At 43.2% G+C, this 15,003-nt stretch overlaps 1 protein-coding gene across 1 annotated transcript in view; it reads right to left on the bottom strand.

Annotated features, from left to right (window-relative positions):
* Positions 1 to 15,003, bottom strand: part of LOC116991852 (neurogenic locus notch homolog protein 2-like) — a 140,106-nt gene that overhangs the window by 114,491 nt on the left and 10,612 nt on the right. The window contains exon 2 of the mRNA XM_033050828.1: positions 4,953 to 5,034. Within this exon, the coding sequence (XP_032906719.1) occupies positions 4,953 to 5,034 (82 nt within the window). The remainder of the gene's footprint in view (positions 1 to 4,952; positions 5,035 to 15,003) is intronic.

Genomic DNA, 15,003 nt, shown 5'->3' on the forward strand with positions numbered 1-15,003 from the left:
CCATGTTCTCCAGAGAAGCTGCCTGCTCCGCTGAGTTACTCCAGCACTCTGTGTCTTCTTTTTTTAAACCAGCATCTGCAGTTCCATATGTGCAGGAAGGAACTGCAGATGCTGGTTTAAACCGAAGATTGACACAAAATGTTGGAGTAACTTCAGACTGGGCTTCAGACCCTTCCGAAGGGTCCCGCCCCAAAACATCACCCAGAGATGCTGCCTGTCCTGCTGAATTACTCCAACACTTTGTGTGCATCTACAGTTCCTTATCTCTCTCAACACGTGCCAGGCTTTGTCCCACCCCCACCTCTGCTTTCCAGCATTCTTCCCACTACTGCATGCGGAGATATTAAGATGGTCTGAAGAAGGATCTCGACACCCATTCCTTCTCTCCAGAGATGCTGCCTGGCCCGCTGAGTTCCTCCGGCATTTGGTGTCTATCTTCAGTTTAAAAAAGCATCAGCAGTTACCTCCTACACACACTGAATATTGCAGAGTCCTCAACCTTAGGCCTATGAGCAATATGGGATCACAAAGATGAAATGAAAATAGGGTCACGATAAGGATTAATTTATTTTTTAGATTACTTTAATGTAACACTCAGAGAGATGCAGAACCGTAGCACTGTAGCGTGGTGGTGAAGCTACTGGACAAGCAATCTTTGATCCAGAGACACGTTTAAAATGGGGAATTTAAGTAATTCTATAACCTGGAATTGAAACACTTAAGTTAGCCTGACTAACGGAAGCCGTGAGATTGCTGCAAATAAACTGCTGTTTCACTGCTATTTGTCAGGGCAGGAACCGTCTTGTTCTGACTTAGTGTGGACCAGATGTGACTTCAGATAATGGGGTTGACTTTAAAATGCCTCCTTATTCAGGGATTGGTTAAGGGCCTGTCCCACTGTACGAGCTAATTCAAGAGCTCTCCTGAGTTAAAACAAAAAGATCAAACTCGTGGTAAGCACGTAGAATGTACGGAGCGGGTACATCGGAGCTCGGGACGTCTCTTAGCGGCTCGTAACGCTAACGGCAGGTACTCGGGAAACGCGGGAAGCTCGGGAAGACTCGTGAAGATTTTTCAACATGGTGGAAAATGTCCACGAGAGCCACGAGTACCTACGAGGGGCTATTACCGTAATTCTCCGAGTTCGAATCAGGGGAAACTCGGGAGAACTCTTGAATTAGCTCGTACAGTGGGACAGCCCCATAACAAATGCAGATACCTCTCCACCGGTGAGCAATGCCCATCCCGTGAATCAATGTATCAAAGGGTAACTGATTTTCTTTCAGAATAACAGCGTTGATCAATGAAGTTTTTAGATGCTGTATATTTATGCGTTAAAGTCAATAATCAGATATTGTAATACATTCTGCGCACCATTTTAAGATGAGAAGAAATCTCAGTTAAAAAGCTTGAGGATTACTTGAGATAGGGTGGAAGAAGGTTTATGTGCAGCATGAACCATGGCATGGTACAAATAGCTTGTTCCTGTGCTGAAAATTCAATGCATGTCTGTTCCACTATCCAGTCCAGGCCTTTGCATAGACTGACTCAACAGGTTGTTTCACGTACACAGAGATCACAGACTTGTTGTGTTCCCAAGCTTTACTCATGAGCTTAATACCATCCACCTGCCCGAGAAAATTCCAGCACAGATGGAATTTCACCTGCTCCACATACCTGTCAAGTTATCTGAATCGAAGATTCAAAACACAGTCAGGTTCAAGGCTTCTAATCAGAGGGAAACATCTCAAGCCCACCACATCTCTCCATAACACATATCTGCAGTGCCAAACTTTCTGTGTTTGATCTTACCAACAGGTATTGTACTGCAACTTGCATTTCTCCTTCTTAGACATTTAGAGATAGTATGGAAACAGGACCTTCTGGCCATAGGGTCCGCACCGACCAGTAATCACCCTATACAATAGTTCTATCCTACACATTAAGAACGATTTACAATTTTACAGAAACTATTTACCATTAGGTACAAGGGACAATTTACCATTTGACCAAAGCCAATTATCCTACGACTTGTAAGTCTTTGGAGTGTGGGAGGAAACCCGAGAACATGGAGAAAACCCACGCAGGTCATGGGAAGAACATACAAACTCCGTAGAGGCAGCACCCGCAGTCAGGATCGAAACCAGATCCTGACCACCAATGCTGTCGAAATGGAGTTTGTACATTGTCTCCGTGACCTGCGTGGGTTTTCTCCGTGACCTGCGTGGGTTTTCTCCGTGACCTGCGTGGGTTTTCTCCGTGACCTGCGTGGGTTTTCTCCGGGTGCCCCAGTTTCCTCCCACATTCCAAAGGCGTACAGGTCATGGTAAATTGTATACCATCTGGTACAAATGTGTAAATTGTCCCTAGTGTGTGTAGGATAGTGTTAGTGTGCGGGGATCGGTCTCGGCGGGTCGAAGGGTCTGTTTTCTCGCTGTATCTCGAAACTAAACTAAAACATTTTCAATGCACTGAGTATTGGCACTTATTCCCAAAGTACTGACTGCCTCCAGATTACCCCCATTTCACACATTCCCAGAGCACAGCTGTCTTGGATATGGACTGTCAGATGGCATTGAATATAGAGGATTGCCTGTGGCATGTCAAAGAATCTGCACACACAATGAAGCTGACCCCCCCCCTCTCCCTACCCCTTCCTAATATCCTTAACCGTCAACCTTTTATAGATGTGCATCACAAAATCCCACAAATCAGATCTCATAGCTATGCACGCACGGTTGGCCCCCATTCTTGGTCACGTGTGTGACCCAAACAGATGAAAAACTGTGCAATACGTCTCTTCTAATTGTGAAAGCATTACAGGCATATTGTTTTGTACTGCATATTTGATTCATATTGTTTTTTCGGTTGATCAAGTGAAATTTTTATACATTATGCTGACAATGTCTGTTAAGGGCAGGAGGTCAAATAAGACTGGTCACGTGTGTGGCGCCACACAGAAGCACTTTGCAAACGCTGCGAATTTTAAAAAGCTAGAATGTTCATAACTTTAGCAGACATGCATAATGGTTCTGCAGGCAGGAAAATAGCAATGAATAAGATTAACCTCTTACAAGAACGTTTTAATGTATGGCACCATTTTGGCACCCTTACACCACAAAATAACAACCAGTTCATTTTGTGCAGCTTACAAGCTTGTTGATCATTAAATTCTCCAATTTTTGGTAACAACCCCCCACCCCCCACACTCACCCGACCTCCCTCATTCTTCCCTCCCTAGCCCTGCCTGGATGCATGCCCATTTTTCCCACTACCCAGCCACTTCCTCTTTATTCCTTCCAGTTTCACAATTCACGCCTTCTCTCCTTATATTACAGCCTTTTGCATTCTTCTCATCTCTGGTTTTTGTCTATCCATCTGCCAATAACATCCCCTTCCCCCGCCCCACCTTCATTTGTATCCACCTATCACTCGCCAGCCCTTGTCCTGCCCCCACTCGTATCTCAGCTTTCTCCCCCCACCACCATAAATAGTCTTCGACAAGGCACCTGAACCAAAACGTCGCCTGTCCATGTCTTCCAGAGATGCTGCCTAAGAGATAGCGCGGAAACAGGCACTTCAGCCCAACAGTCACTCGGGACAATTTACTTTTTTTTTTTAACCGAAGCAAATTACCTACAAACCTGTACTATCTTTCAATGTAGGCATTTGGTTCCTAGTGTCGGACTAGTTATCCCATCATCGATACTGATCAAAGACTTCTTTAAAATCTCGAATTGCCCAAGACAAGACAAAAGCATCAACTAATTCCTATCACTGACCAGACAAGAACAAGCTGTTTGTTAAAATATGTGCTTTGCTCCTGAAATCAGTGACAGCTCAGTGACCTAAACTTTGTTGACTTTGCAGCATTCCCTTGCCTCATGTTAGTCTCTAGAGTGGAGATAAAGACGCTGATAACAGCCGGGAATAATCGCCATATGCATCTTACTGTGATAAACAGCCAAAAGGCTTGCATTGCAAATGTGCTCTCCAGAACGTTTCAAAATCCTCACATCAACTTGCATTCATGTGCTTTTGTTTTGATGTGTCCTAATGTCATTCAGCATGTATACCGACAGGTCCATCAACTCAAGTCTCCAGCCATTTATACCAATCATGCACAAATCCCATTATATTCTACCCACATTCCCTTCAACTGCTCCCAGCAATCCGCTCAATCATATTCTACCAGTCAACTGAACACTGAGAGCCATTTCCAGTGACCGATTAACCTACCAACCCGCACGTCTTTGGGAGGTGAGAGGACACCGGAGCACCAGTGCAAATGGGAGAACATGCAAACTCCACACAGAAGCTGGACTGCATGTGCTGTGTGGCAGCAGCTCTATTAGATGCACCACTGTGCCACTCTCTAGCATATTAAAACAGCAAGCATAATCATTGCACCCATGCAAAGTCCATCCAGCAAAGTGAAAAACGTGCTTATTCTTGGAACTCCTAACCTCTGCTGTTCATCTCTGGGGTGGAACGGTGGTAGAGCTGCTGCCTCACAGCGCTAGCGACCACGGTTCTAACCTGACTATGGGTGCTGTCTGTACGCAGTTTGTATGTTCTCCCTGTGACCTGTGTGGGTTTTCTCCGGGTGCTCCGGTTTCCTCCCACATTCGTATTCGTGCCTACTATGTTCTGTGTGCTGAAGCAAAGCAAGAATTTCATTGTCCCATCAGGGACACATGACAATAAACTCTCTTGACTTGGCTTCTTGACTCCAAAGACGCACTGGTTTGTAAGTTAATCGGCTTCGGTAATAAATTGCAAAACCAGCCGCCCCCGGTTTTCCGCGAGTAAAATTCTATTTGCCATGCTGCGGAACATCTTGGGGAAGTACTTGTGGGCAGACGGGGCACAATACAACACACACCACCGATGTAATGCATATACAGGCATCCAAACATGTCTAATGGTCTCCGATTAAACGGGCAACTTACAGACACGACGCATCCCCGTGTAGGCTCCTGATACACTGCCCGCTGTTCTCACATGGACGGTGATTATCCTGGCACTGCAGGGCTGTGGAGGAAAGAGCGAGGGGAGTCACTGTATGTGTGTGAGCTTCAATATAACGAGCAAAACAACAAATGAACAGGCAAATAAACAGCGGCAACCCGAGTTTCAGGAACGTTTGAAGTATTATTCCTGCAGGAAGCTTTGGCAAACTACCCATAGAAACATAGAAAATAGGTGCAGAGGTAGGCCATTTGGCCCTTCGATCCATTCAATATGATCATGGCCAATCATCCAAAATTCATCCCCAGTCTGAAGAAGGGTTTCGGCCCGAAACGTCGCCTATTTCCTTCGCTCCATAGATGCTGCTGCACCCGCTGAGTTTCCCCAGCAATTTTGTGTACCATCCAAAATCAATACCCCTTTCCAGCTTTCTTCCCATATCCCTTGATTCCCTTAGCCCTCAGAGCTATATCTAACTCCCTCTTGACACAGCAAGATCCCACAAACATATGATTGTGACCAGATAATCTTACTTGTTTTATTTGCAGTTATTTGCAGTAAAAGGATGCAATTTTAGTTTATGGTTAAACCATTGGCTTGGAAACTGCACATAACTCACTTTCTCTTCACCCAACAGTGCTGTGGGAATCCACAGTGGAATGGAAAGACAGAAGTGGAATGGAATGTGATGGGGGGGTGGGGGGGAGAGAAGGGGAAAAGAGGAAAAGAAAGGGAGAGTACGAGGGAAGAGAAAAAGAGAAACAAGACAGAAAAAAGTACACAATTGATTGAACTGACAATCCTAACCATGATAATGTTAAATTAACATTTCACTTTAAATATACAAGCTTCCCAGTTGTGATCTGCGTCAGAAAGAGCTTCATCAGTAAATCTGTAGAAGGGTTTCGGCCCGAAACATTGCCTATTTCCTTCGCTCCATAGATGCTGCCTCACCCGCTGAGTTTCTCCAGCATTTTTATCTACCTCAGTAAATCTAATTACTTTCACTTAAAACCCATGGGGAATGCATCTTGCTCTTGAGAAAACTTTGTAATACACACACACATGGAATCATTGAATTTTACAATGCAGAGAGGTCATCACCGTGATGTGTTTGCACTGGCTCAGAACAGGGGGTCAAATTCGATCCCACGCTCCGACATCCTCCGCTTAACCCTGCAATTTATATGTACACAATTGCTCTCTAAACATTCTTATACAGTCTGCTTCCACTTTTTGGATAGTGTGTTCCAGATGTCTGTGTGTGAAAAATATTTCCCTTCATTTCCTGTCTATTCCTAAAGCTACTGGAAGATGCTGTGAAGCATGCAACCACCTAGAAATGATGTAGCATAGGCATCGCGCGCAAATCACGCGTCAGCACAGCTGTCTGGTACGTGTGATGTCATTAGAATACCCTGCTTCCCTATTCTGCATCATGACCATCATGGAAGGACTACAGATTTTATTGCTACAGCAACAGAGACTTCTGTTAGCAGCAGCCCTCATACTTACAGATCAGCCAGGCAGGAGTACAACAGGAAAAGCTGGCACGAAACCCAGGAAGAGGTCCGTGTGGACGAGGTTAGGAGTTACATGACACGTAAAAGGCGGGCCGACTGCGTATGCGCGTCACATGTTTACGGACGTTGACGCACGGTGACGTGACCACGCGTCACCACGCGATACAGCGCGATGCCAATGCATCAGCGTGCGTAGCCAATGCGTCAGCGTGCGTAGCCAATGCGTCAGCATGCGTACGCGATACGTCACGCAGGTGGCGTGCGAAGATTTAGTTACACTGGAAATCTTGGAGCGCCGCGCGATACTGCGCGCCACTGCATGCGATTCCACGCCTCACCATGTGCAATGCGTACGTCACCCGCGCGCACCCCACGCGTCAACCTATTTTACATATGACGCGTAAATGAGGCGCAAATGACGGCCAAGTGCGACAGGCCCTTCAGAGCCATGCAGCATGGAAACAGGCCCTTCGGCCCACCTTGTCCCTGCCAACCAAGTTGCCATACTGGTCCCATTTGCCTCACATCCCTCAATACCCTTCCTACCCATATATCTGGCCAAATGTCTCTTAACATCATAAATGTCATAACCAACCCTTCTGTCACTGGCAACAATTCAGTGAAACGTCAGTCAAATCTCTCATTTTATTTTGCTCTAACAATTAGTCCAGCTCCCTAATCCTATTCAAGGAAATTCCTTCTGCATCCAAGGTCACACGTTCTAAAGTGTGAAATGAACACAGTTCTCTAGGTTCCCTGAAGCCAAAGATTCCTTCTCTAATTGTGTTGCCACCTTCAGTTCTATCCATTCCATCACATCTTCTTCCTACATGCCATCCGGAGTCTTTAAAATTGTGTCCAGAACTGATTCATAATGTATCATCAAAAACACTAGAGGTCTTAATAATAACGTATGGACACACCATTATAGCCATCAAATCATACTAATATACATACATATTATGTGTGTGTGTGCGTGTGCGTGTATATATCTATCTATCTATATCTATATTATAAAATTACTAGCATGATTTGATGGCTATTGTATATATATATATATATATATATATATGTATATAATATGAAAGATAGCATGGTTTTACAAAGGGAAATTATTTTTTATTAGCGATTTATTTCTACTGAAGAAATGGAGATGGCTGAGAAGGGAAATGCAGTTGATATTGTGTGCATGGAATTTCAATAGGTGTTTGGCAAAGTGCCACGCACAGGATTAGCAGCAAGAGACAGCCACAGTATTGAAGAGAAAGCAGGGGCTTTGGTAGTGATGCCATTCCGATGTCTTAAGGTTATTGTAGTCTTTCCACTGACTGGTCAGCAAAAAGCCCTTCACTGTACCTCGGTACACGTGACAATAAACTAAACTCAACTACACCTCAGGAAGCATGAATAGGTCTTAGAGCAGGTTAAAAATGAGTAACATCGTTTCTGGAAAGAGAGCTTTCAGCCACAAGGTTGACAAGAAGCAGATCAGAGTTGTTCTCGTTGGAACAAACCAGGCCGAGTTGAAACTCAAGAGAATGCAGATGCTGGAACCTTGAATAAAGCACAGAGTGCTGGAGTAACAGCAGTTTCGGCAGCATCTGTGAAGAGAATAGATAGGTGATGTTTTTGAAGAAGGGTCCCAATCCGAAACAAGCCTTTCCATTCCTTCCACAGATGCAGGCTGAGAGGAGCTGCAAAAGAGTTGTGCAAGATCAAACTGAGTGCTGATCGGGCATATAGTGTGAGTCTGCTCCATCAGTGAACAGTTCATAGACCTTAGAGTACGGATTGAAAGTTTGGGGCAAAAGATGTGGTGGCAGATGGATGAGTGGGATGGAGGAAAACCTTTCTTCTGGACAGTGCAGGTATATTCGTGTCTGAAGATCACTGGAAACCGAGACAATTAGAACTTTCAAAGGGAATTGGATACGCATAAGATTAGTCATGATTTGGAGAAAGAGCAGAACTTGAGGGTGATTGATTGCACTGCTAAGTGTCAGAAAACTGATGACCAGTTTCCTATTCTTTTAGATTCTCTCAGAATAACCCAGGATGCCTCCCACACAAACCAGCTAATTTGGCGCCTTTGTGCATGTTGCCAACCTTGTGCACTCATCCTCTTTACTTTGTGTATACTCAATGTTACTAAAGCCTCCTCGTTCTCAGTGACACTGCCAGCATCTCATTTCCTATCTAATGCCTGAAACCTTTCCACCAGAATAAGTAATTTTGATCCCATCCTTAAAACGGCTGTCCTTTCACTTGTAACTCCCCTTCTTGTTAGCAACTAATTCTTTGATAATATGAAAATAATTTTCAAGGGGTACAGGGATGGAGGGGATGGTTGACAAGTGGGGGTTGATGTTTATTTATTGCTTTACTATTGTTGAACTATTGTTGAACTTCAGATATGAAGTATGTATGTGCATAATAGTTGTATGTATATATATGTATATATATGTCTGTAGGTATTATGGGAAATTGCCTAGGGTAGTATTATTATTATTAATTAATTTTTAAATATGGTAGAAGTGTTGGGGAAAAGGGGTGAGATTTAATAAGTTATTCTTCTTCTCACTCCTTTTCGAGCTTGTACAGACACAGAGTTGGACATTGGAACTTTGATTTTGTTCTTTTCATTGCTTTGTAAATATTGATTGTAAAGTCCAATTGTTTGATAATTTCGACTTTGTTACTATTAATGTCTTTAATGTCTTACTTTTTCGGAATAAATAAATAAATAAATATAAATAAATAAATAAACAAATAAACAATTCTTTGCCTACTCTCTCTAATTGACATTTCTTGTACCCTGCATTTAGCTTGCTTGTCTCGTATACAGGTTGTATAGATTTCATATAGAGGACATAGGTTTAAGGTGTAGGGGAGAAGATTTAATAGGAATCCGAGGGGTAACTTTTTCACATAAAGGGCGGTGGGTGTATGGATCGAACCGCCAGAGGAGGTAGTTGAGGCCATGACTATCGCAATGTTTAAGAAACAAGAAGACAGGTACATGGATAGGACAGGTTTAGTGGGATATTGGCCAAATGCAGGCTGGTGCGACTAGTGTAGCTGGGACATGTTGGCCGGTGTGGGCAAGATGGGCCAAAGGGTCTGTTTCCATGCTATATGACTCTATGACTCTAAGGCAGATTGTAATGTCCACATCACTCAAGTTTACATCTGAAACAAGCAGGCAATGGTGGCGGAGGTAACCCAGAATGGTTGGAGGGATGCAGTAGAAAGTGGCCTAACAGCAAGTCGGAATGTAAGCAGTGCTTACCCGAAAGACCGCATGCTGCAGAAAGTGCTCTATATGCAGCACTGAGACAGTTAATTCAGCAAGTTATTTTAGGCAGGGGATGAGGATTTTGACTTACATACAATCTGACTTGTATAAGAGTTCATGGAACTCAACCCTTACATAAGTCAAGGAATGCCTGTATAGCCTTTCATACCTTCAACATACGAAAATATATCAGCCTCACTGAAATGTCAATATATACTGCTAGGCTGTTCCATATATATCAAATCTCACTGATGGACATAACACATATGACACAAAAGGCTGGGGTAACTCAGCGGGACAGGCAGCATCTCTGGAGAGAGGAATGGGTGATGTTTCGGGTTGAGACCCTTCCTTTGAAACGTCACCCATTCCTTATATCTGGAGAAGTTTTTTGTCCCGCTGAGTTACTCCACCTTTTTGTGTCTATCTTTGATTGAAACCAGCATCTGCAGTTCCTTCCTGCACATATAGCAGCAACTCACTGACACACAATACATCAGCCATTAACTCACTCCTGTACAACATATCTCCCAGTAACCCAGTGGGTCAGGCAGCATCTCTGGAGAGAAGGAATGCACATATCTCCCAATAATATCACTGATACTCGTCAATATATGTACCAGTAATCACACTGTTGTACACATTCTAGCACATCCACCAGTAATCTCAATGATACTCATGTCAACATATCTGCCAGTGATATCACCAATGGATATTAATAAATCAGTCTGAAGAAGGGTTTCGGCCCGAACCGTTGCCTATTTCCTTCGCTCCATAGCTGCTGTCACACCCGCTGAGTTTCTCCAGCATTTTTGTCTACCTTTGATTTTCCAGCATCTGCAGTTCCTTCTTGAACAATAAATCAAGAGAATCAGGAATGTTTTATTGTGATATCTCCTGAAGCGGAACAATGTGATTCTAACTCGGAGCAGCACAACAGGTTTGTAAACACAATACTCAATAGATAACACAACAAAAACGCTCAATACATAAAAAGCCCAATGCTGTATAGTGCAAAAACAAAACAAAGCCCAAAGTCCCTCGTGCAAACAAGGCGTTTTGTGGTTTAGTTGGAGTTCAGTGTTCAATAGCCTCATGGTTATTTGGTAAGAAGCTGTTCGTGAACCTGGACAATACAGTTTGCAGACTCCGATACCTTCTCTCTCTCCGATGGCAGGAGTGAAATAAAATATATACCAGTAATCTCACTAACACACAACCTATTAACCAACAATTTACTGATATACACTCTAAAGGGCCTGACCCACTTGGTGATTTTTTTTCGGCGACTGCCAGCGTGATTGACTGACGTATCAGGGTCGCCAAAAGATTTTGAACATTTCAAAATCCAGCGGCAACAAACGCAAATGTTGCGACACTTGAGAAACACCAATATGTCGTCATGCCACGACTTTTTCCGTGGCCATCAATGATGCCGGCAGTCGCCGAAAAAAATCGCCAAGTAGGACATGCCCTTAACATATCTATCAGTAGTTTCACTGGATGTATGATACTTTATTACCACATGACAGGTCACAGTGAAATAACTGCCAGCAAAATCAGTCTGAAGAAGGGTCTCAACCCTTCGTCACCCAATCCTTCTCTCCAGAGATGCTGCTTGTCCCGCTGAGTTACTCCAGCATTGTGTGTGTGTGTACCTGCACTGATGTGAAGCACTTTGGTCAACGTGAGTTGTTTTTAAACGTGCTATACAAATAAATGTATTATTATTATTATTATTATTATTATTTTGCAGTATATTTTAGAATATGTGGAGATTGCTATAAATCTACTGGAGCACCAGCCAATTGTCAAGACAGCACGACAGCAACAACACTGGTGTTGGGGGTTATGAGGATCAAAGAACAGCTCTCTTGGTGAAAGCAAAGCACTGGCTACGTACTAAAGAAAATTGTCTTAAAAAGTGAGCACGTCATAATAAAATGGTATATATAAGGAAACCGGATCGAGTAGAATAAGAGAACAGATAGAAATGAAGTGTGTGAAAGGTTGATAGAGCTCAGCGTACGTCAGCATGTCTGGATGGGATGCATCCTTGTCTCAACAAGATGATAAGTATGATGACACTGTTCATTTATCAGTTGTGTGGGGCCCATATCATTGGACTGGAGACTTGCAAATGATGCATCCTTGTTTGGTAAGCAAAGTGCTGGAGGAACTCAGCAGGTCAGGCAGGCATCTGTTGTGGAGGGAATGGATAGACAATGTTGCGGGTTTGGACAGGCAATACAATCAGTCTGAAGAAGGCTCTCGACCCCAAACATCATCTGCCTGTTCGCTACACAGATATTGCCTGATCTGCCGACTTCCTCCAGCACTTTGTATTTTTCTCAAGATCGCAGCATCTGTAGTTAATTGTGTCACTAACTCTAGTCAATGGAGGAGAAATGTGTGAAGAGAATTGCTTCTCAAAAGCAGCTGTCATTTTGAAAAATATATCAAAGAAGCAGATACATTTATCAATCCAGATTTTATTAACATTAACATATTATTTTATAACTTGGCCTCATGTTTGGCACAAACATTGTGGGCCAAAGAGTCAATTCCTGTTCTGTATTGTTCTATGTTTTGACACTCAATAAAAGAGCTACTGGAAAACTCATTGATTCACGCCCCAGGTCATGTCTATTCCATCTAGCCTTTCTCCAATATATATTCAGATATTTAAAATTCTTAATTATTATTAAGATGTTGGTTTAATATTCTTCTGAAATTTCCCCCAACAATATTGCTGTCCACGATATATAACCAGTGCTTTACCAAATGCATGAGCCCTCAAGGTTCAAGACTGTGATAGTACTTTTGATGAATACTGGTACTATTATAGAATTAATAATACTTATTACTAATAGTACAATTTCTTCCACTTCACTATTGCTGTGAAGAAACAGCAGGCAGTTAAGCTGAAATTGCCACTTCTGTCATGCTAGCTCTTGTGTGAACAAGATTTCCAACATCACCTCAAGATCTTGCGGTAACTTACACCTTCACCTCAGAAACCTCATTGATCAAGCTGTCGTTTACAATCTATTACCTGCAAGGCTTTGTCCTGCCTCTCCTCTCTTCTAGCTTTCTCAACTTGCTATCCTCCCCTCCCCCCCCCACCCCCACAACCCATCCTTCTCCCACAATCAGTCTGAAGAAGGGTCCCAACTGGAAACGTCATCTATCCATGTTCTCTAGATGCCGCATGACTCTGAGTTGCTCCAGCACTTTGTGTCTTTTTTTGTAGATCAGCATCTGCAGTTCTTGTAATCCAATTATCATTTACTTACAAGGATTCTAATCTGAATTTACCCCGGTTACCACTGCTCTCCTGTCTAATACATCCTGATTCTGGATTAGCCTTTACTTTAACAGAGTTCCTCCATCGCATCCCATGTAGTGTCTCCTCTCTCCGACATTGGTGTCCACAATATATGGCCAGTAAGTTACCAAATAGATGAACCCTGAAGGTTTATGGCTGCCAGATCACTCCTCCAGGATCCATTCCCTCTGGTAGTTTAGCCCGTCCCACAGGTAAATGCAGGCATGCAACAAAGGCTTTTCCCCGTACCATGGTACAGGTGACAATGAACAATAAACTAAACAAAAACACATTGGGTAGGCCATTTTGGACTGAGATGAGGAAAAACCTTTTCACCCAGAGAGTTGTGAATCTGTGGAATTCTCTGCCACAGAAGGCAGTGGAGGCCAATTCACTGGATGTTTTCAAGAGGGAGTTAGATTTCACTCTTAGGACTAAAGGAATCGAGGGATATGGGGGGAAAACAGGAACGGGATACTGATTGGGGATGATCAGCCGTGATCATATTGAACAGTACTAGCTCGAAGGGCCGAATGGCCTACTCCTGCACCTATTTTTCTATGTTTCTACATCACCAAAGCCAATGTTAAACTGAACAATGTACACACCAGCAAAGGTATAATGAAACTCAAGGTAGACACAAAATGCTGGAGTAACTCAGCAGGACAGGCAACATCTCTGAATAGAAGGAATGGGTGATGTTTTGGGTCGAGACCCTTCTTCAGACTGAGAGTCATAGGAAAGGGAGACAAATAGATATAATAATTAAACTCGCTGGTACACATGGCCTTCACACCTACCAGAAAAGCAACTATTAACATCCCAAAAAACTGCAGTAACGTTACTGAATAGGTAATCCATAAAAGGCAAACTCAAACTACAACTGTGGTAAATTAGGAATTTTAGTTCAGTTGAAACTCATTATTGGTGAAATGTTACGTTATTATTCAATTGGAGAATGGCTTCTGCCATCCATGCCAGGTCAAACGTATAGAGACTACAATCCCACCAGCACCAGCTCCGAATCATAGTCAGTACATATATGAAAGGCAATGGATTTGCAGCATCAATGGGGTAACAAAGGTTTTGGGGACCGTGCCAGTAATGTCCACATCCTGAAAAAGAATGCTTGAAGACAGCGTTGAATCTGCCTGACATCTCACTGAAACACTGTTGGCTGTACATTATCAAAATATTTTGATCAGCTTCATTCTGGTGTTTTAGATTGGGTTATGTAGATGGAAGCTCAGAAACAGGCCCTTCAGGCCACGATGTGTGTGCCAAACATGATGCCAAGATAAAATAATCTCCTCTGCCTGCAAGTGATCCATACGCCTCCATTCCCTGCATAACTTGTGCCTATCTAAAAGCCTCTTAAATGCCACTATTGTATCTGCCCCCACCACCACCACCTGTGGCAATTGCCAGGCACCCACCACCCTGTGTAAAAGTCCTGCCCTGCCCACCTGCTTAAAACGTTGCCACTCTTACCTTAAAGCGATGCCCTCTAGTCTTTGACACTTCCATCTTGTGGAAAAAAAGCTTCCGACCGCCCACCCTAATGTGCCGCTCTTAATGTTATATACAAATCTCCCCTCAGCCTCCGACAATCAAGAGAAAACAAATCCAAATTTGTCAAATCTCGTCTTGTAACTAATACTATTTAATCCATTCAACGTTCTGGTAAACCAGTCTGAAGAAGGGTTTTTCCAGAATTTTTTGTCTACCTTCGATTGTTCCAGCATCTGCAGTTCTTTCTTAAACATTGCGGTAAACCTCTTTGGTGCTATATACTATGTACACCACCACACCTTGTATACTATTTCCCATACCACAATTTTTTTAAATTAATAGCTTAAGGGCTTGTCCCACGATGCGAGTTCACC

This window comes from Amblyraja radiata, chromosome 35 (genome assembly GCF_010909765.2).
Source record: "Amblyraja radiata isolate CabotCenter1 chromosome 35, sAmbRad1.1.pri, whole genome shotgun sequence".
Taxonomy (NCBI): Eukaryota; Metazoa; Chordata; class Chondrichthyes; order Rajiformes; family Rajidae; genus Amblyraja; species Amblyraja radiata.